This window comes from Dysidea avara, chromosome 5 (assembly GCF_963678975.1).
Source record: "Dysidea avara chromosome 5, odDysAvar1.4, whole genome shotgun sequence".
NCBI lineage: Eukaryota > Metazoa > Porifera > Demospongiae > Dictyoceratida > Dysideidae > Dysidea > Dysidea avara.
In genome coordinates this window covers 3,610,926-3,634,243 of record NC_089276.1, presented here as the reverse complement: position 1 = coordinate 3,634,243, position 23,318 = coordinate 3,610,926, and the positions used below count along the sequence as shown (strand labels likewise).

Genomic DNA, 23,318 nt, shown 5'->3' with positions numbered 1-23,318 from the left:
GTGTGTAAAAGGTCCAGGTAGGACTTTGGGTGCCCACTACTTCATGTGCGAGACATGGTACTGCCTCCTGCAGGTTACTACTCCTGCCCTTTAGCCGGCACTGACTCAAAGTACCTGAGTAGTGCACAAGTGTCCCAGTTCTGGTTCACTGGGTAGGCATGACCACTAGCTGTAGCTGAAGGCTTTGCTTTTTCTGTTTTGCTTTGTGTGTATGTGTACGTCTACATAGTATATGTCTGCTAGTGTACAGTGGAATCTGTAAATAGGACACCTTCATAATGTTGAGGTATACTAGTTCATAAAGTGGCCCAAAAGACACTATTGGTGGTTGGTCCTAAGGTGTCTATGTTACACTGCATACTAGCAAAGGTTCTTAATCACACTCACCAACCATACAAGGTGGTTGAAAACCTTGTCTGCTCTTCTCTCTGCAAAGAAGGAGTTCAGTGTGGATTGTACGGTGGTGAACTAATGTCGGTAGGTGGTAGTTATTGTTAAGAACAACTCCATCGTCAGGCCTCTTTGCTGCATGGTGAAACCTGTTGGAATAAACTTGTAACTTAGAAGTGTGAGAGCTGTGTGTCATGGTATGAGTAGTGTATATGTAGTATTGTATACAAACATATAGCTAATTCACCTCGGAGGGACTAAAGGTATTTATGACCTAGTGAGTAGATAGCAATATCCACACAGCATTGCACAGTGACATCATACTAAACAAGTCAATCAGCTATAATATCAAACAGACACACAGATCAGTGGGACGAAGCCATGGTGCGTGTTAATACACTTCTACATCATCAAACTAAATAATTCATTTTACATGTAATCTGGTCCAAGTTAAACCCAAAATTAATATTCTATAATTTCAGATGACCCAACCTGGTTTCAACCCTGGCATGGACCCACATATACCATAGCAGTCACCCTGAACTTTAATACACACACACACACACACACACACACACACACACACATGCTATTAACTAGTGTCGATGATTGACTAACTACAACCCATATAATACTATTATTATTAGCATTGTATTAGGCCTAGGCATGTATTGTATAATTGTTTGTGTTTTCGCTTGTGGGGTTGAGTTTTGGGTCACGTGAAGAATAGAAGAGTCAACACGTGCTGGTGTAGTGTTAGTAGTCCGTCAACTCCTCCTGCTCCTGTACATCACATCAACGTGAAGCGTCATTCTCCCCTTCCCTACATGGTGCTGTGACGCTGGAGTCGTTTCGTCAAACGAGCTACTTCCGGACCTTGTAACCCCTCGCGAAAACGCTTGGTACCGTAGCATTTCTTAAACGGTACCCCGGAAGGCAAGCGCTTCACCTACAGTGTTCATTTGTTTTGTGTCGTTTTCCTTGTAGAAAACATTCACGGAGATGGAGGAGACTCAACGTGCAAAGGGATCACGTGCGGCGTATCGCGCACATGTTACTCGTATATTTAAGAAAGTAGACGAGAATCTAGAGACGGAAACCCCATTGACGGACACTCAAGTCGCCAAACTCACCAGCAATTTAGAACAGTTAACCCAGAAGAAGGATACATTACAACAGCTGAACGGGCAGATCGCCTCATCAATACAGACATCAGAGGAATTAGAAACTGAGATTCTTGAAGCAGAAGAAATACAGGACACCATCATTGAGTATATGAGTCTGATTAAACACCGCCTTGAGAAAACTAGAGAACCTGCACGCACTCTCAGTGTAACAGCTCCAGAGTTTGTACCCACGTTGCCACCACCAGTAACCAGAGAACCGGTAAGCCGGTTACCTAAGTTAAGCTTACCCCACTTTTCGGGGGATACCTTGATGTGGCAAGTCTTCAAAGACTCGTTTGATGCAGCCGTACACAACTCTCCTTCCCTAAGCAAAGTGCAGAAGTTCAACTACTTGAGAGCGCAGTTGCAGGGTGATGCACTGAGGGCCATAGCTGGACTACAACTCACTGATGCTAACTATGACCATGCCATAGCCCTTCTTACACAGAGATATGGTCAGTCTCATAAGATCGAACAGGCACACATGCAAGCTCTGTCACAAACCAACTGTCCCACCTCGTCCTTGTCCAGTCTGCAGTTGTTCTACGACACAATAGAAGCCCACATAAGAGGATTGACTGCACTTGGCAAAACAGAAGACTCGTATGAATCAATGCTAGTGCCTATCATTCTGGGAAAGCTACCAAGTGATGTACATAAGAACCTTGTTCGAGAACACGGCGTTGGGGCATGGACCATCGCAGAGTTAAGAGATGCCATTTGGAAGGAAATCACTATTTTAGAATGTGGATCATTGTCCAACAAGTGCAAGACAATGGAACCCTACCAGTCTACAATGGCTACCACTCTACATACCGGTGCAAGTGGACGTCAATCCCAACCTGCTAATTCAGGTACTAGTAAGAACACCTGTGTATTTTGTAAGGGTCCACATTTTTGTGGTCGCTGTGATGTTGTTAAGGATCCCCAAAAACGCTTTGAATTAGTTAAGAAGGGGAAACACTGCTTTAATTGTTTGGGGCACCATAGGGCTTCACAGTGTCCTTCAAAGTGGAGATGCAAATTGTGCAGACAGAAGCACCATACTAGCTTATGCGGTGCATTTACCAAGCCATCTGAGTCTAATACCACTCCAGTCACTACACAGGCATCTATCACAACAGAGAGAGTGCAACCTCACACTTCTGTTCAACCCCAAACAACAGTACAACCTCAGTCAACAGTACAATCTCAGACAACAGAAACCACTACACCATCATCCACTGCAATGAATGCTGCCATTATTCCCCCAGAGCCCGCCACACGTACAAATTCTATGTGCTTATTGAAAACTGCAGTTGCTCAAGTTAGTGTGAATGGCATCCGAGTGGAAGCACACATTCTGTTCGATGAAGGGGCCCAGAGATCCTTCATGTCTAACCAACTAGCCAAGAAGCTAATGATATCTCCTCAACAAACTGAACACATCAATATCTCTACCTTTGGAGGAGAACCAACCCTGACCAAACAGTTGGACAATGCTACAGTCAACGTTGAGACACTGACAGGTGAATCTATTCCAATATCAGTTCTACTGGTCCCAGTCATTGCGGCACCCCTACAGAACAGGTATCATACTCACTTGATAAACATAGAACACTTACAGGGACTTCAGCTAGCCAACCCAGTGTCAACATCCAGTAACTTTTACATCTCATTATTGATTGGTGCTGATTATTACTGGCAGTTCGTGGGTGACCACATTGTGCGAGGTAATGGACCTACTGCAATGCAGTCCAAACTAGGTTACCTTCTGTCTGGACCACTTGTTGTTCCACCAGCTCCTACTACTAACGCCAGTATGTTTCATGTTTCCACACCAGCTACTGACTGTAACAATGCTCCGACCTTTTGGATGATGGAATCTGCTAATGTCACACAGCCTGAGACAGCAGAAGTAGAGAACGAATTTCTGGAGAGATACCAACAATCTTGCATCAGGCGAGAAGAGGATGGTGCATACCGTGTGAAGTTTCCTTGGAAACAAGAATATCCACCCCTCCCTTCAAACTATGCAGTTTGCAAAAACAAGACCCGCTCTTTAGCTCGCAAACTCAGCCACACTCCTGAACTGCTGCACCTATATGGGAAAATTATTATGGAACAAGAACAAAGAGGTTTCATCGAGAAGGTAACTGCACCAGACCTTACCAAGGATGTCCACTATATACCACATCACCCGGTTAGTAAAGCTTCCTCGACAACACCGATCAGAATCGTGTACAATTGTAGCTACCGTCAGGCTAGACACCCCAGTCTTAATGATTGCTTGCTAACTGGTCCATCCTTCACAACAGACATGTGCTCTATCCTCCTACGCTTCCGTTCCCATGCCATTGGAATTTCTACAGATTTAGAGAAGGCCTTTTTACATGTTAGGCTGGATGAGTCCGACCGTGACAACACCAGATTCTTCTGGTTATCATCACCATCTGATCCAGAAAGTGACCTTGAAATTTATCGATTTAAAACTGTCTTGTTTGGCTCTACCAGCTCCCCATTTATGCTTATGGCCACACTACATCATCATCTGAATTCTTGGGATAGCCCAGTAGCTCAGGACATGAAGCAGAATCTCTACGTGGATAACGTCATTAGTGGATGTAGTACCGAAGCAGAAGCTATTAAGTATTACAGAGAAGCCCGATTCATAATGACACAAGCCCAATTCAATTTGAGATCATGGGCATCTAACAGCTCACAACTGCAAGCTGTTACAGTGGCTGAGGGAACAGCTGATTGTGATGTTACTGTAAACCTATTAGGATTGTTGTGGAACACAGCTACTGACACCATTAGCTTCACCCCTAAACAGTTTCTATCCAACACAGAAGTGCCACTACCTGTCACTAAACGTTTAGTACTCCAACTTTCATCAAAGGTATATGATCCTTTAGGAATTTTGTCACCGGTCACAATTCAAGCAAAGATTTTAATGCAGGATCTATGGAGATCAGGTATCGCTTGGGATGACCCATTGTTCCCAGAACACACAAACAGATGGTGGAAGATAGCTGAGGATCTACAAGATACCAGTAAGATTACAATACCTAGATTTTACTTTGGACCAACATACTCCCAGCCAGTAGAATTACATGTGTTTGCAGATGCCAGTATGAAGGCCTATGGTGCCATTGCATTTCTTAGAACTGGTGAGCACACCTGCTTTGTATTGGCCAGATCACGTGTGGTACCGCTCAAGCCACACACACTTCCGCGACTTGAATTGATGGCTGCTGTTGTCGCATCAAGACTGGCTCAATTCGTTGTTTCATCTCTTCCTCACCTACTTCAGAAATACGCAGTTAAGCTGTGGAGTGACAGCCAAATTGTGCTTCATTGGTTGTACAGTAAGAAACGCTTAAAACAGTTCATTTCAAACCGAGTTCAAGAGGTTAATAAGACATTCCCAGATATTCCTTGGCTCTACTGCCCAACCAATGACAACCCGGCAGATTTACTAACAAGGGGATTGAGTGCTGCTCAGCTAAACTCATCGTGTTTGTGGCAACAAGGCCCACCGTGGCTCACAGATGAAACTCGTTGGCCTGCTTGGAATCATAGTGAGATCCTACACCTACAAGTGGATGACGATGTCATGGAGACAAATACCAGTGCTACTGACCTACCTAACACAGTAACCTCAGGTATTCACAACCTTATTGAACTTACAAAGTATAGTTCACTGATGAAAGTATTAAGAGTGTCAGCTCATGTTTACAGATTTGTCCATAATGCTAGGAATCCCACCAAGCGACATATTGGTCCACTGTCCGTGGATGAAACTAACAAGGCACTTACTCTCTGGATCCACAGTTGTCAGCACACCACCTTCCACAAGGAAATTTTGAACATTAGGGCTAAACGTGGAAAGAGATTACCTCTCGTGAGACAACTACGTTTGTTCATGGACAGCTCTGATTATTTACGTTGTGGCGGGAGGATCCATAACGCGCAGGTAGATTCTGACACCAAGTTTCCTATCCTACTACCTAAACATCATCCCTTGACAAAGCTGATAGTGTTGGCTGTTCATAAGGAGCAACTTCATGCAGGTGTAACTGGAACAGTTACGTCTATAAGACAAGGATACTGGATCCCCTCGGCTCGACAGTTAGTAAGGCAACTAATCAGAAAGTGTGTCTCCTGCCGTAAGGTATCAGGAAAACCCTACATGGTACCAGAACCACCGCCATTGCCACTTGATAGAGTTAAGGAGGGTAAGCCGTTTGATGTTACGGGTGTAGATTTCACCGGAGCCCTGCACGTGAAGAACAATGGAACTGAAGAGAAGGTATATATCTGTTTATTTACGTGCGGTCTGTCTAGGGCAGTCCATTTAGAAGTAGTTTGTGATCTGAGTGTTGAAACCTTTCTGAGAGCATTCCGCCGATTTGTGTCACGTAAGTCACTGCCCCAAGTGATGATATCCGATAATGCGTCTACATATGTGTCTGCGAGTAAGGAGTTGGAACAGATTTTTACCTCAGATAAGCTAGGAGAATCCCTGAATGCCAAGGGCGTGAGATGGAAGTTTATCCCCAAACGTGCCCCTTGGTACGGGGGGTTTTGGGAAAGGTTGATTGGTATTACGAAGACGGTATTGAGGAAAGTCTTGGGAAAGTCATTTATTACATTGGAGGTACTACAAACCTTAATAGTTGAAGTTGAAGCAGTACTAAATGATCGCCCCCTGACCTATCTATCAGCAGATGTGACTGACCCTGAGCCATTGACACCATCGCACCTGCTCTATGGACGACGCATGACTATGTTACCTTACCCAGCCGTAGAAGAGGAACAACATGACCCTACCTTTTTATCCAGTACATCACTGCGTGACAAGGTCAACAGACAAACACTATTGTTGAATCATTTTCAGAGGAGATGGCAGAGAGAATATTTAACTTCCCTCCGAGAGGCATACAAGGCTACAGGTACTTCTAAACAATCAGTGAAAGTGGGGGACGTCGTTCTGGTGCATGATGATATACCCAGACTACAATGGCGTTTGGCTGTGATCGAAGAATTGATGGAAGGCCTTGATGGATATGCTCGAGCAGCCAAAATAAGGACAAGCACAGGGAGAACAAACCGACCAATTGCCAAGTTGTACCCTCTTGAGTTGAGTTCCCCATGTGAGCCTACAACATGTGATGACAACAGAGATACTGATAAGGACAATGATCACGATGTTAGTTCTGAGCCTGTTCACCAGAGACCAACCAGAGATGCTGCTGCAAGGGCTCGCGTACGAATTAAGAGTTGGACTAATCAGTTAACCGTGGCCCCGGAGGATGTCGATGATTGACTAACTACAACCCATATAATACTATTATTATTAGCATTGTATTAGGCCTAGGCATGTATTGTATAATTGTTTGTGTTTTCGCTTGTGGGGTTGAGTTTTGGGTCACGTGAAGAATAGAAGAGTCAACACGTGCTGGTGTAGTGTTAGTAGTCCGTCAACTCCTCCTGCTCCTGTACATCACATCAACGTGAAGCGTCATTCTCCCCTTCCCTACAACTAGACAGATGCTAAACAGCATCATGGAGGTGTGAGGCTTTCCATGTTGGATATATAAACTTTGTGGAACAGTCAGATGGTCATACTGACAGTTGAAGGGAGGAAGTCTGTACACACATACGATCATGTGAATCAAGGAAGGTGATACCAGGATATGTGCAGTTATCCTGATCGTCACATTAGTTGAATATGTGTAGTGTGTATAGTACAATACAAATAAATGATCAAGTGTACTCAGTTAGGCTATAACAGTGTAAGGTGTACGTTTAATTGTACATGTGTAGAGAGTGGACACACATTGTCACACCCCACATATTTCTGGTTGGGCTGTGAATATTTCTACCTAAGTCGTTCTCAAGGTAGAGGCACATGCATGTAAGCAGATTTCTAGGTAGAGGATTTGTAGAGTGAACTTGTGAAGAATCGTCTAATAACTATTTGCAATTCCCCACCACTGCCTGACCCGGGTAGGTTGAGTGTGGCACTGAATGGATGCATTGCTTAGGACATTATTTTACTCTTGCTTAGGGGACAGAATTGTCGCTAAAACTACACTGGGGTTAAACAACTCAGAAAGTGATTGCCTCAGTCCTACACATACATGAGGCTATGCTTGGTGCACATATTACTGTCAGTGACATAAACCCTCCCATAAACCAGTTAATATGTACCTTCCATATTGAAGCTGCTATCTGGTAACTTTGCTGATCTCATATCATCTCTTGTTGTTAGACTAGATGCCCATCCTGGCCATGGTTAAAACATAGCGAGCATAGTCACTCGTAACGTTTTGTTATGCGGAGAAACACGGTTGACCATGAAGAAATATATAAGCGCCTGTACAATAAAAAATAATCATGTGTTGACATCAGGTTGGGTGAATAAATCAATCCCCTATAGACAACTGTCTGATGGCTGAAAACTGACACAGTTCAAGTCCCTAAAACGAATGCTCCAAACAAAGAGCACTTTAAAACAGTCAAAAACCACCACACTTTTGCAGCATGAAAAAATAGCACTCTGGCTTGGTCTTGAGCCGAATACAGCAGTCGTCTTTGTGTATTAGTCTCTTGCCCATGCCCTTGTCCTATTTTTTTTCCATATTGCACTTGTGGCGGTGTTTTAACTAGTATCAAGACACACGGTAGTGTGTCGTGCGGCCCAAGAAGCCGGCGCGCAACCCCGTGAGTATATTGACAGGAAGAAAGAAAACGCAATTTGCGCACCTCCGTAGCTCTGTGCTGCCTTGATGAAACAAGACAAATTTTGCTGTGTAGATTCCCTCCACCTTCAGCACTCCACATTCCAAATTTGAGCGAAATCACTTCAGGCATTCCTGAGATATGCGACTTCAAAAATTGGCTTAGTTTCTTCGTTTTTTTTTTTTCTTTTTCTTCTTATTTTTCTTCCTCTTTTCGCACACTTACAAAAACTGCTATAAAACGCGAACGATTTATCCGATTTCCTTGAAATTTGGCACACAGAAGGGGGGTATAAAGGCGCATCTCGGTACCAACTTTGGCTGGAATACCATAAACAGGCAAAGAGTTATGAGCAATTATGCACGAAAAATAACACCAATATGTTGTCACGCCTACAGGGTAAACCGCGTATGGGAAGAAGCTGAAAATCGGTGGGTGAATAGGTTAACTATTGAACCTCAAACCTTTTGTGGTTTGAAAGAAATCGAGCTAAAAACCAGGAAGATACAGCGAAAAATTCAACAGTGTGTAACAATTACGCAATCGAGATTAGCTAATTTTAAATTTTTTTAATTTATCATCATTATTATTATTATGCTTGCCACGCCTACCAGATAAACCACTTGGGGTAATGCTTTGAAAATCGCTGTACAGATGGAGTTATCATCTTAGAAAGGCTCTTCAATGGTGTAGAAGAATCAGACTTAAAGCCACGGAGTTATAACACGAAATCCAACTTGGTGTAGCAAGTGCGAGATCGAGATACTCTAATAGAGCAGTCATCCTAATAGAGCAGTCACCCTGAACAGAATTCAAGAGATCAGTTAGAAATAAGTAACCTGTATAGAGATCAGCCACAAACAAATCACCCTGTAGAGAGTTCAGCTACAAACAATTCACCCTGTTCAGACATCAGTTAGAAGAAGTTTTCTTGTAGAGAGTTCAGTTACAAACAAATCACCCTGTTGAAAGATCAGCTAGAAGATGTCACCTTGTAGATAGTTCAGTTACAAAGAAACCACCATGTAGAGAATTCAGCTACAAACTAGTGACCCTGTAGATACATCAGCTAGAAGAAGTTACCTTGTAGAGAGTTCAGCTACAAAGAAACCATTCTGTAAAGAGCTCAGCTGCAAACAAATCACCTATATAGAATTCAGCTACAAACAAATCACACTGTAGAGAGATCAACTAGAAGAAGTTACCTTGTAGATAGTTCAGCTACAAACAAATCATCCTGTAGAGAGATCAGCTAGAAGAAGTTACCTTGTAGATAGTTCAGCTACAAACAATTCATCCTGTACAGAGCTCAGTTAAAGAGGTTTCCTTGTAGAAAGTTCAGCTACAAACAAATCACCCTATAAGTAAGAAGAAGTTACCTTGTAGATCGTTCAGCTACAAACAATTCACCCTGTAAAGAGATCAGCTAGAAGAAGTTACCTTGTAGAGAGTTCAGCTACAAAGAAACCATCATGTAGAGAATTCAGCTGCAAACAAATCATGTATAGAGAGTTCAGCTACAAACAAATCTCCCTGTAGAGAGATCAGCTAGAAGAAGTTTCCTTGTAGAGAGTTCTGCTACAAACAAATCACCCTGTAGAAAGATCAGCTAGAAGAAATCACCTTGTAGAGAGTTCAGCTTCAAAGAAACAATCATGTGAGAGTTCAGGTACAAACAAATTGTCCTGTAGAGAGATCAGCTAGAAGAAGTTACCTTGTAGAGAGTTCAGCTACAAAGAAACCATCATGTAGATAGTTCAGGTACAAACAAATCACCCTGTAGAAAGATCAGCTATAGAAGAAATTACCTTGTAGAGAGTTCAGCTACAAAGAATCTATCATGTAGAGAGTTCAACTACAAACAAATCACCCTGTAGAAAGATCAGCTATAGAAGAAATCACCTTGTAGAGAGTTCAGCTACAAAGAAACCATCATGTAGAGAGTTCAGCTACACCAAATCGGCCTGTAGAGAGATCAGCTAGAAGAAATTACCTTGTACAGAGTTCAGCTACAAAGAAACCATCATGTAGAGAGTTCAGCTGCAAACAAATCACCTGTAGAGAGTTCAGCTAGAAACAAGTCACCCTGTAGAGAGATCAGCTACAAACAAGTCACCTTGTAGAGAGTTCAGCTAGAAGAAGTCACATTGTAGAGCTACAAATAAACTACCATGTAGAGTTCAGCTGCAAACAAATCACCCTGTAGAGAACTCAGCTACAAACAAATTGCCCTGTAGAAAGATTAGCTAGAAGAAGTTACCTTATAGGGAGTTCAGCTATGAACAGATCACCCTGTAGAGAGTTCAGCTGCAAACAAATCACCCTGTAGAGAGTTCAGCTGCAAAAAAAATCAATCACTCTGTAGAGAGTTCAGCTAGAAGAAGTCACCTTGTAGAGAGTTAAGCTGCAAATAAATCACCCTGTAGAGAATTCAGCTACAAACAAATCACCCTGTAGAAAGATCAGCTAGAAGAAGTTACCTTGTACAGAGTTCAGCTACAAAGAAACCACCATGTAGAGAGTTCAGCTGCAAACAAATCACCTGTAGAGAGTTCAGCTAGAAACAAATCACCCTGTAGAGAGATCAGCTAAAAACAAGTCACCCCGTAGAGAGTTCAGCTAGAAGAAGTCACATTGTAGAGAGTTCAGCTACAAAGAAACTACCACGTAGAGAGTTCAGCTACAAAGAAAACACCATGTAGAGAGTTCAGCTGCAAACAAATCACCTGTAGAGAGTTCAGTTAGAAACAAGTCACCCTGTAGATAGTTCAGCTAGAAGAAGTCACATTGTAGAGAGTTCAGCTACAATGAAACTCCCATGTAGAGAGTTCAGCTGCAAACAACTCACCCCGTAGAGAACTCAGCTACAAACAAATATGTAGTGTAAAAAGATCAGCTAGAAGAAGTTACCTTGTAGAGAGTTCAGCTACAACGAAACCACCATGTAGAGAGTTCAGCTACAAACAAATCATCTGTGGAGAGTTCAGCTAGAAACAAGTCACCCTGTAGAGAGATCAGCTAGAAACAAGTCACCTTGTAGACAGTTCAGCTAGAAGAAGTCACATTGTAGAGAATTCAGCTACAAAGAAACCACCATTTAGAGAGTTCAGCTGCAAACAAATCACCCAGTAGAAAGTTCAGCTATGAACAGATCACCCTGTTGAGAGTTCAGTTAGAAACAAGGAATCCTGTAGAGAGATCACCTAGAAGTATCGCCTTGTAGAGAGTTCAGCTACAAACAAATCACCTGTAGAGAGTTCAGCTACAAACAAATCACCCTGTAGAGAGATCAGCTAGAAGAAGTTACCTTGTAGGGATTTCAGCTACAAACAAATCACCCTGTAGAGAGTTCAGCTACAAAGAAACCATTCTGTAAAGAGCTCAGCTGCAAACAAATCACTTGTACAGAATTCAGCTACAAACAAATCACCCTGTAGAGAGATCAGCAAGAAGAAATTACCTTGTAGAGAGTTCAGCTACAAAGAAACCACCATGTAGAGAGTTCAGCTGCAAAGAAATCACCCTGTAGAAAATTTTGCCAGAAACAAATTGCCCAGTAGAAAGATCAGTTAGAAGAAGTTACCTTTTAGAGAGTTCAGCTACAAAGAAACCATTCTGTAAAGAGCTCAGCTGCAAACAAATCACCTATACAAAATTCAGCTACAAACACATCACCCTGTAGAGAGATCAGCTAGAAGAAGTTACCTTGTAGATCGTTCAGCTACAAACAATTCACCCTGTAGAGAGAGCAATTAGAAGAAGTCACCTTGTAGAGTGTTCAGTTACAAAGAAACCACCATGGAGATTTCTGTAATCAATATAGGTGACCGGATTTGCGAAAAGGGGTCTTCCACACACATCCAATTCCGTAAACGTTGGAGACCATAACTCAGTGTTCAAGTAACATATTAACCTGAAAATTTCACCATGTATTCAGCTATAGTGGTGCTCACCACTGCCCAAATATCAAGGCAACAGCTCTTTCCAATCTGAAGTTATCTATTGTCAAAGTTGGCAAATTAGATGTGTGTGGAAGACCCCTTTTCGCAAATGCGGTCAAATATGTATTATACAGTATATATAATTTGTACATTTACTGATAAAATATTTAAAGTACATCTACTTCATCTTTTCTTCTTCCTGAAGTAAAGAAAAAAACGTAGGTTAAAAAAGTCCCAAAGCTGGTATACAAATACAAAAAGAAATGAAATCTAATCCAAAACAGCCAAGCTGTAAAAAAAGGGTGTGGCCCTCAGAAAGACTATGGTGAAAAAAGATGTGAAATCCTAGGTGGCGGCCAAGAAATGGCTGTGATGGTAGGTTAATGGTAAAAATTTTAATAATGACAATTCAGGTAAATTTTGTGAAGCGGCACAAAAATTCACCTGAATTGTCTTTATTAAAATTTTTACCATTAACCTACCATCACAGCCATTTCTTGGCCGCCACCTAGGATTTTACATCTTTTTTCACCATAGCCTTTCTGAGGGCCGCACCCTTTTTTTACAGCTTGGCTGTTTTGGATTAGATATATATATTGACGGCATCTTTAGGTGAAATATTTCTTAAGCAGGTGGCTACAAATAGCAAATCTTTCTTTGTTTTTACATCAGATAAAGTTTTGAATGGCAACTTCACTAAAAGAAACTCTAATGATAGTTTCATAAGTGTTGTCAAATTTTAGGAAATCTATTGTCACATGTTTTCATGTTAGTGACACTAATAATCATATATATAGTCAATTTCAGGTTGCCTGTGAATGCAATTGAACAATCCAGACACATGATATTCGCACACATGAGCTACTTCTTTACAACCAAGCTCCAGGACTCCTTTTAATAATAATGCAACCAAATCACTCACTACCTTAGATTGTTAGACAATGCCAGGGGCATACTGTTACAGTGTGCCTTGATAATTTTGAAGAGGAAATTTTCTAAGCAGCTAATAAAATTAATTTAGTAGGTTTTATTTTTGAATGTTCAAACATCATGCAAAAAGCGCCAACAAAATTTTTGGTAGTGAACGTTAAACCAAGCAGATTATTATTGAGATGGTGACTACTAAGGGCATATCACGTCTACAACAAAATATGAACCAATACACTTTGTTTTGCAGATGAGACTGAAACAATGAGAGTGCGAATCATTGCCCATGTCCATGTGCGGAGGAAAATTACGTAAATTTAGAACTCAGTTGCTTAATAAATAACAATTGACTTGAAATAATAATGCGAAGCCATAACACGCTGTTGCAATCATAGTTCAACAGTTACACACTTCTGTAGCACAAGTTCACATGTAGTAGCAAGCAGCGAGCAAGCTCCAGGCTTAGCTAGCCACGTAAAAAATTTAATTGATCGTGCATAATAGCATAAGAGTTAAAATTTTCATAGAACCACTGTTCTTCGAATAATTAAACTCCTTGAAAATAACCCACTACAACATCAACTTGTTCTAAGTGCTACGAAAAAGAAGATTTTTAAAAAAATCAAAGAAAATAAAATGAACTTTGAAGGTGCTATCTCGGTGATGGGAAGGTGGATCCAACTCAAATTTGATATGGAAGGCGTTCATTCCAAGGGAGTTTGCACCACAAAGTTTTTAATAAGGGACAAAACAGTATACCATGACCATCTGAAAATATCTGGTATTCAATACAAAGATTATACATTATTACCTCTACTACACACAACATCAGTTCCATTAAACATCCCATTACTTCCACAGGTCCTCATGACATCACCAGACTGTACCTCATAACCAGTGTTACATGTGGTAGTACAGATATCTTCATAAGAAAGAACTCCATCACCTCCCATTTCGCAATTGATCATTCCATTAACAGGATCAGTGAGGGCAGTACAGGTAACTGTATGAGAACAACTTAATTAACTTACAAAGTGTAAATAATTTTTTAAATTAAAAAAAAAGGAAATTTAAAAGGAAGCTTAAAAAGCTACAAAACAAGAAGGGATTGCTGGGGTGGTAATGTAAACCACAAATCCCTTGATTCTTCTATCAAGGCAAAACAGGGATGTGGTTTACAATACCACCTCAGCGATCCAGGTGGGTAACTTCTGTATAAAATTCATTCTATTCAGATAAAGAATCATGGAGCTATGAATGTGTGAAAATTGTTGTTTCCTTTCTTCCTGCAAAGTGTGGCACGGTTTTTAGAAGTTTTTATTGTTGAATGCTCAAACATCATGCAGGCGCTAACAAAAATAATATTGGTAGTGCGTGTTTAACCAAGCAGATTATTATGGACATGGCTTCCACGTGTAACAATATAAATGATAAGGGCAAATCATGTCTACAATGAAATATGGACCAATACGCTTTGTTTAGCAGACAAGACTGAAAGGATGAGAGCACAAATCATTGCATGTGTCCATGTGCGGAGGAAAATCACATAGATTTAGAGCCCAACAATTGACTTGAAACAACAATGCAAAGCTATGACACGCCATTGTAATCATAGTTCAACAGTTACACACTTCTGTAACATGAGTTCACAAGTAGTAGCGAGCACAGAGGCTTACGTTAAAAAAATTGCGCAGTTAGCATTTTTTTTGAAGAGTTAAATTTTCATAGAAGCACTGCTTTTTGAATAATTTGAAAGTTAAACTTCTTTGAAAATAACCCACTACAACATCAACTTGTTTAGAGTGTGCTAAAATACAAACAGTATACCTTGGCCATCTGGTATTAACGCACAAAGTGTATAAAACTATAACATTATTACCTCTGCTACACACAACATCAGTTCCATTAAACATTCCATCACTTCCACAGGTCCTCATTTCATCACCAGACTGTACCTCATAACCAGTGTTACATGTGATAGTACAGATATCTTCATAAGAAAGAACTTCATCACCTCCCATTTCACAATTGATCATTCCATTAACAGGATCAGTGAGGGCATTACAGGTAACTGTATGAGAACAACTTAATTAACTTACAAAACATTACTAGATAAATAAAAAATGGAAATTTAAAAGGAAACCAAAAAAGAAGGGATTAATGTAAACCACAAATTGCCCAGCCGGCCTTGTACTAATGTGCTAACCCCATCTGGTGACAATGCTTGAGTTTCTTGAGCGTGGAAGTGCAATCCAGGCAAAATATTTGCTGGCCAATCAGAATTGATGAGTTGCACAATCGTGTGAATGTATTGGAAGTAGACAAAAAAGCAGATGATTTGAAGCAATATACTAGAAGTTATTCACCAAAGTTGTTCAAGAGATTTGTTGTCAAGTTGTGTTTTCCGATCTCACTTTGTAGTATAGCGGCGTAGCTCCAAAAATTAGTCAAATCTGTGCTTTTTCATAAAAGCATGAAACTTTTCATAGTGTCATCACAGAATTGACCTTTGGTGACCTTTGTGGCCACTTTTGTACAGAGATTTAATCATTTCTGTCTTTATCTCCCTGAGCCATTGACGTGATAAAACATAGTACCAAAGTAAGATTTTGTAGAACAAAACAACTTGGTTTTTATTTGAAGTTAATAAGTAATTCCATTCTGAAGTTATTATCACTTTTATTAGCTGCAATTTGAGTTTACCTTCCCTTAAGGGTGTAAACTACCCATTGGGAGGGAAATTTTCTCAAAAGTTATGGTAATAGAAATGATCATAACTTTGGAATGAAATCACCTAATAAAACCAGTACCATGTTTAACAAGTTAATTAATGCTTCAGGTAGATAAAGACAGAAATGATCAAATTTCTGGGCAAAAATGGTCATGAAGGTCACCAAAGATCAAATCTGTGATGGCACTATATCAAAAATTTATGTCATGAGGAGTACTAATGTGGAAAGTTTCATGCCTTTATGAAAAAATGCACGATTTTGGTGTTGTGCCGCTATCTATCTATATGCATATAAAGCTGAAAAGCCATCTGTCCGTCCATCTGTCTGTTGCCAGCTGCAATCTAAGCGGCTTTTGTGCCAAACAAAATGCTCATCATCTCAGAGTAAAACTGCTTTTAAATGAAACTTTTAACTGTTGTATTTGTAGTTTACAGTGCGATGAATGCAAGGGTGTAGAGCAAAAACTTACCTGGATTCTTTTTGTAAACCGCAAGTGAACGCCTGTGAAATTCAACCTATGCATGCTTTAAGTTTTACTCAACTTGTAACGTATATGACATGTAGCATAGTGGTTAGGGCAAGCGTTATTCTTAGTAGGTTCGATCCTTCTACGGTGTAGTTTTCCTACAATTTCTCTAATATTCTGGTGCTTCCTTAGCTATGTGGACCTTTTATTATTATTATTAATACTTTACAGTGACCAGCACTGAAGGTCTGACAGCAACGGCCTACTTTATTCCACAGACTGGACTGGACTGGACTGGCGGACTGAGCTGGAAACAGCTTTAAACAATAATCCAGGCATTATCCATCTCTTGCAACACTGGAGACACCACTATCGAGCTATAACTGCTGGTACTGCTCTTCCTTACAAGTCAGATGACACTAGCGCATGCACTAATCAATTAGAACACACTTACGATACACGTATACTCGCAGTGATAAAGCGTGACAGAGGCTATTGTTGTAGTGTACATGTTTTCCTTTGTTGCTTCAGTACTTAACACTAACGTTGGGGTTGTAGTGATGAGCCAGATTATTTGCATAGCTTGCCTGGTGGTGCCACCTAGCTACCCGAGTAGCTACCTGCTAAGAATAATTACTGGTTCATCTCTACAGCTGTAACACTAGTGCTAAAACAACAAAGGAAAACATCTACGCTAAAAGAATAGCCTTTAGTGTAACGTGTTTATTTAAACTTCTCCAAGTAGCCCAATAAACAGATTTCTGATTAATGTGTAGTTTACGTAAACCTAAAGAGTTACATTTCCCACCAAATTAATGTATGCTTTTATTGTGTAAAAAAGAACTTTAAGTGGGTTTAAGGGTTAATGGTTGGGTTAAAGAACAACCTTATACATGTCAATTTTACATACGTATACAATGGACCCTAGCTATATGGATCTCTGTTACCTAAGCAGCTTAATTGTACTGTTTTGAGTACCATATATGTACAAATTTCTGAAGGATGTAGTTTTTACAGATTGTGTTTGCTTGGTTTTTCACAAAATCTTCAACTTTGAAGAACAAGTGATCCTTGAAAATAAAACAGTGAAAATTCTGAAATTTGTCGATCTGTAAAAATTACACACCTCAAAAATTTGTACGTATACAGTATTTCAGTGTGAGTTCCATTAGAGTAAGTGTATGTTCTATTAGAGTAGTTTCAACTTTCCCACAAATTATAAGAACACTGTTGTCAAGCTCTATGAACAGTGGTGTTACAATAACTGGTGATCCACTGTACTGGGTACATCGCGGTGCTTATGCTGTGATAATAATATTGTACTATTTTGCTCATCACTCACCAATAACAGTTAGTGAAGCATAGTTTGATGAGGTGTTACCACCTTCATTAGTAGCTACACATCGGTAGTTACCAGCATCTTCTGGTGTTAGGTTAATAGTGAGATTACTAGTGTTCACTCCAGTAGCACCAGATGGAATACTACCATTCTGTCTCTCCCAATTATATGATGTTGCTCCATCTGCCTCACAAGTTAGTGACACACTTATAGGATCACTTTGTAAGGTAACACTCATGTTCATCGGGTGAGTGGTAATAGTGGGTGATGGTACTGTAAGAAAATAGTCCAATTAATGAAACCACTATATCACACATCAGATATATCTACTATGCACTTATATGTGTAATCATCAACAATTTACCAGGACTCAATCCAGAATAGTAAGCTGGGAAAGTAAAAAAAAAAAAAAATTAGGTGTATAGACACACGATTTTTACTGTGATGCCATTGAGTGGTGATCATTTGATTATACACCCTGTACAACTTAAACCTTTTTTACTTCTAACTATATGTATCAAAGCTTTAGTTCTATACCCAGGGCAGCAATAGTTAACCCAGGACGCCACTGCCACACACCCCTCCCAAATTAACCTCTGGCCAATACAGGCCCATGGTATTACTGTACCTTACACTCTATTTAGGTTGTTATGGAGTAGGCAATAAATCTTAAATATTCCATCTTGTTTAGTAATATATTCACCACTCAGACTCAATATAACATATGCACAAAACCTAGATGTGTACCTAACGTACCTGGATTTTCAAAATTGTTTTCTGGGAAAAAAAACATTTGTGTTTGTATCTTACATGAATAAAAAAATAAAACATCTGATGCTAAAAGCAGCTGTATGGTGAGAAGTGAATTGAAAAAGGCAGTGGTGGTCTTAATAAGGGACAAAAACAGTATACCATGGCCATCTGAAAGTATTCACATACAAAAACTATACATTATTACCTCTACTACACACAACATCATTTCCATTAAACATTCCATCACTTCCACAGGTCCTCATGACATCACCAGACTGTACCTCATAACCAGTGTTACATGTGGTAGTACAAATATCTTCATAAGAAAGAACTCCATCATCTCCCATTTCACAACTGATCATTCCATTAACAGGATCAGTGAGGGCAGTACAGTTAACTGTATGAGAACAACTTAATTAACTTACAAAGTGTAAACAATTTTAAAATTTAAAAAAAAAGGAAATTTAAAAAGAAGCTAAAAAAGCCACAAAACAAGAAGGGATTGCTGGGGTGGAAATGTAAACCACAAATCCCTAATTTGACTCTTCTTATCAAGGCAAAATACAGATGTGCAATCAAGCAGGCAACTCCTATACGAAGTTCATTTCATTCAGATAAAGGATCACAGAGCTATGAATGTGTAAAAATCATGTTTCCTTTCTTCCTATCAACATACCCACAGTGTGGCATCCTGGCTTCTTGGGTCACATGACACACTACTGTGTGCCTTGATACTTTTGAAGAGGAAATTTTCTGAGCAGCTAATAAAATTAATTTTGTAGGTTTTATTTTTGAATGTTCCAAAAAAGCACCAACAAAATTTTTGGTAGTGCATGTTAAACTAAGCATATTATTATTGAGATGGTGACTACTAAGAGCATATCACGTCTACAACAAAATATGGACCAATACACTTTGTTTTGCAGTCGAGACTGAAACAATGAGAGTGCGAATCATTGCACATTTCCATGTGCAGAGGAAAATCACGTAAATTAACTCAGTTGCTTAATAACAATTGACTTGAAATAATAATGCAATGCCATAACACGCTGTTGCAATCATAGTTCAACAGTTACACACTTCTGTAGCATGAGTTCACATGTAGTAGTGAGCATCGAGCAAGCTCCAGGTTTAGCTAGCCACGTAAAAAATTTAATTGATTGTGCATAATAACATAAGAGTTAAATGTTCATAGAACCACTGTTCTTCGAATAATTAAACTCCTTTGAAAATAACCCACTACAACATCAACTTGTTCTAAGTGCAGCAAAAAAAAAAATTTAAAAATCAAAGAAAATAAAATGAACTTTGAAGGTGCTATCTCGGTGATGGGAAGGTTGATTCAGCTCAAATTTGATATGGAAGGTGTTCATTCCAAAGGGAGTTTGCACTGCAAAAATGGTTTGTTTTTAATAAGGGACAAAACAGTATACCATGGCCATCTCAAAATATTCACAAACAAAAGACTAAATATTATTACCTCTACTACACATAACATCAGTTCCATTAAACATCCTATCACTTCCACAGGTCCTCATGACATCACCAGACTGTACCTCATAACCAGTGTTACATGTGGTAGTACAAATATCTTCATAAGAAAGAACTCCATCATCTCCCATTTCACAACTGATCATTCCATTAGCAGGATTAGTGAGGGCAGTACAGTTAACTGTATGAGAACAACTTAATTTACTTATGAAGTAAATTACAAACAAATCCCTAATTTGATTCTTCTATCAAGGAAAAATTGGGATGTGGTTTACAATACCTCTATCAAGGAAAAATAGGGATGTGGTTTACAATACCACCTCAGTGATCCAGGTGGGTAACTTCTGTATAAAATACATTCCATTCAGATAAAGGATCATGGAGCTATGAATGTGTGAAAATTGTGTTTCCTTTCTACCTGCCAAGTGTGGCATGGTAGCTTCTTGGGTCACATGACATACTTGCATGGCGCCTGGATTTTAGAAGTACTGTAAAATGGGGAAATTTTGACAGCGAAATTTTTAGAAGAGCAGCTGGTAAAATTAATTTTGTAAGTTTTATTTTTGAATGCTCAAACATCATGCAAAACGCCAAAAAAAATAATTTTGGTAGTTTGCAAGCAGATTATTATTGAGATGGCAACTACATGTAACAATACAAATCATATGGAGAAAAAAAATGAAATACGGACCAACACACTTTATTTTGCAGACGAGACTGAAATGACGAGAGCACAAATCATTGCATGTCCATGTGCAGAGAAACATCACGTAGATTTAGAGCCCAACAATTGGCTTGAAATAACAATGCAAAGCTATGACACGCCATTGCAATCATAGTTCAACAGTTACACACTTCTGTAGCATGAGTTCACAAGTAGTAGCGAGCACTGAGGCTTATGCAAAAAAAAATTTGTGAATAATTAGCATTTTTTCAAAGAGATAATTATCATAGAACCACTGCTTTTGGAATAATATCTCCTTTGAAAACAACCCAGAAGTGTGAAGATAAAATACGAACAGTATATATTTGGCCATCTAGTATTAACATACAAAGTGTTTAAAAATATAACAGTATTACCTCTACTACAAATAACATCATTTCCATTAAACATTCCATCACTTCCACAGGTCCTCATGACATCACCAGACTGTACCTCATAACCAGTGTTACATGTGGTAGTACAGATATCTTCATAAGAAAGAACTCCATCATCTCCCATTTCACAACTGATCATTCCATTAGCAGGATTAGTGAGGGCAGTACAGTTAACTGTATGAGAACAACTTAATTAACTTACAAAGTGTAAACAATTACTAGACAAATAAAAAAAGAAGTTTAAAAGGAAACTTAAAAAGAATCGATTAATGTACACTACAAATTTCAATTTAGATGTATTGGTTAGGTGCTTCCAAACAAGCTTTCAGATTGACCCGAAATGCTTTCAACAAATTTTAAAAATGATCTATTTAACGGAATTTTCTACTGACTGAGTAAGTAACTGACTGACTGATGCCTTCAGACAAGCATAACTCGATAACAGCTAAGGCTACGGGCTTGATTTTTTCACTGTTCGACGTCGCTTCGGCCCGACAGGTGCCTTTTGGCATACCGCAGTACGTGCAATGCCTTTTCATGGACTTACCAGTGTCCTCTTTTGTGTCCCTTTCAGCTTTGTTGACAGCGAAAAGTGTTGATTTGGCAATAGCACGTGATGGCTTCCCTTCGTAACGGAAATAGTCTGTAATTGTCATAGTGGCTATTTTTATAGCAGAGGCACTTTTCAAACAGTTCTTGATTCACACTGCTGTGTAATGGGATGAACATAGCCGACAACGAAGCGTAACGGATACTTCACTTTTCAGAAGATAATATTATTGATATAACCCGGTGCACGCGGCACCATTACTTTCGAAATGCGTGGATTGCAGAGGTGCTTTTCAAACAGTTCTTGATTTGAAACGCTGCGTAATGGGTTGAACATAGTTGACAATGAAGCGTAATGGATACTTCACTTTTCAGACGATAATTGGGACGCATGGCGTCATTTCAGATGCGGCATGCATGGGTTCACCAGTCATAATAATTATTTACAAAAAAAATTAACAAACAAGTACACAGAAAATTTTGGAATTTTCAACTAGAGTAGGGACTATATAGCACATCGATAAAAAGTACTGAAACAAGCTGGAGCAGTGCACGATATTAAATCACAATAAAACAATAAGAAGTGTTATATCCCTACTGTGCATTTCTTGTGTACCTCTATTAATATACCAATCCCTACTTTGTTTTAAAATTTTTAATTTTTTAAATAGCTAGTTTGTTTACTTTTTTTTACCTAGCTAGCTAGCTATATTATACTCCTTTTGTTTTCCACATAGTATAAATATCACTTGAAGCAGCTACCTTTTACCTTTGTACGTAATAAGTGCCTATAAAATAATTATCGTTTTGTCTTTTAAAGTTATTACAGTAACTGTTAAAGGATTCAGCTGCATTTCTAATAGCCTAAATGTTGATGATTTTACCACAAAGCATCGCTGGATAGTCCACCATTAAGAGTGGAACCCTCACTTTTAGAAGTCTGGATCCCGAGGTGAATCCGCCCCTCAAGGACACTATTAGCTAGCTACCTCACACACATAAAAGCTAAACTGGTAATTAAGACTATATAAAACGACTACCCAGCGTTAATAAATGTGTAGAGACAACTCATACTGCATACACACACGTACTCACACTTCGTTAAAATCATGTGTTTGAGTTGTGGCACGCGTCGCAACTATTAAGCGCCGCAATTATTAATTATCCTTCGAGAAGAACAAAGAATCCAATGAACGATGAAAGCAAACAGCATGGTGCAGTGGACAGAACGTAATCAGAACAATAGATTCGTGAATCCGCTGTCATTACCTTAGCTGTCTGAATTTCTGGAGCCGTACACCTAGCGCAACCGGGTCTTACAGCAGCCAGGCAGGCAGTTGAAATCCAGGCGAATTTAGAATTTTTAAAACTCACTGTACATTGAAACATTCGACTTTTCGCTTCATTTAACCAAGGTACAGCATCATTACAGCAGTACTAATGTATTCCAGGTGGTTTTTTCGGGTAAAACTTATTGCAAGGCCACTTTTTAAGGTGCAAAAATCCACGAAACCATATGATTTCTTACCAATCCTTACTATACAGTACTATCGTACTGTATGATATAGGAACGAAGAATCATGACTCAAGGTTTCCTCAGAAATGAAATGCTATCCTCTACTAATATGATAAATGAAGAGATTGCATTTAGTAAACACCCTATTCTGAGTTTTACTTTATTCCTAGTCATTTTGAATGGCTTTTCACTGTTTTTAAACAATTGTGCAACTCCTCAAT

At 39.4% G+C, this 23,318-nt stretch overlaps 2 protein-coding genes across 2 annotated transcripts in view; one reads left to right on the top strand and one right to left on the bottom strand.

The window, feature by feature from the left end:
* The window catches only part of LOC136255724 (uncharacterized), a 164,386-nt gene that overhangs the window by 131,846 nt on the left and 9,222 nt on the right, over positions 1 to 23,318 (bottom strand). Inside the window, exons 4-9 of the mRNA XM_066048559.1 lie at positions 21,015 to 21,206; positions 19,924 to 20,115; positions 18,649 to 18,840; positions 17,694 to 17,963; positions 15,033 to 15,224; positions 13,965 to 14,156 (exon numbers count right to left, since the gene is read on the bottom strand). Of these exons, the coding sequence (XP_065904631.1) occupies positions 13,965 to 14,156; positions 15,033 to 15,224; positions 17,694 to 17,963; positions 18,649 to 18,840; positions 19,924 to 20,115; positions 21,015 to 21,206 (1,230 nt within the window). The remainder of the gene's footprint in view (positions 1 to 13,964; positions 14,157 to 15,032; positions 15,225 to 17,693; positions 17,964 to 18,648; positions 18,841 to 19,923; positions 20,116 to 21,014; positions 21,207 to 23,318) is intronic.
* LOC136256411 (uncharacterized) lies at positions 989 to 6,867 on the top strand. The gene is made up of 2 exons (XM_066049364.1): positions 989 to 1,314; positions 1,378 to 6,867. Exon 2 carries the CDS (start codon positions 1,393 to 1,395, stop codon positions 6,865 to 6,867), a length of 5,475 nt encoding a protein of 1,824 aa, XP_065905436.1. The 5' UTR covers positions 989 to 1,314; positions 1,378 to 1,392.

Coding starts and splice junctions, on each gene's coding strand:
- LOC136256411 (XM_066049364.1), top strand. CDS start 1,393: ATGGAGGAGACTCAACGTGCAAAGGGATCACGTGCGGCGTATCGCGCA.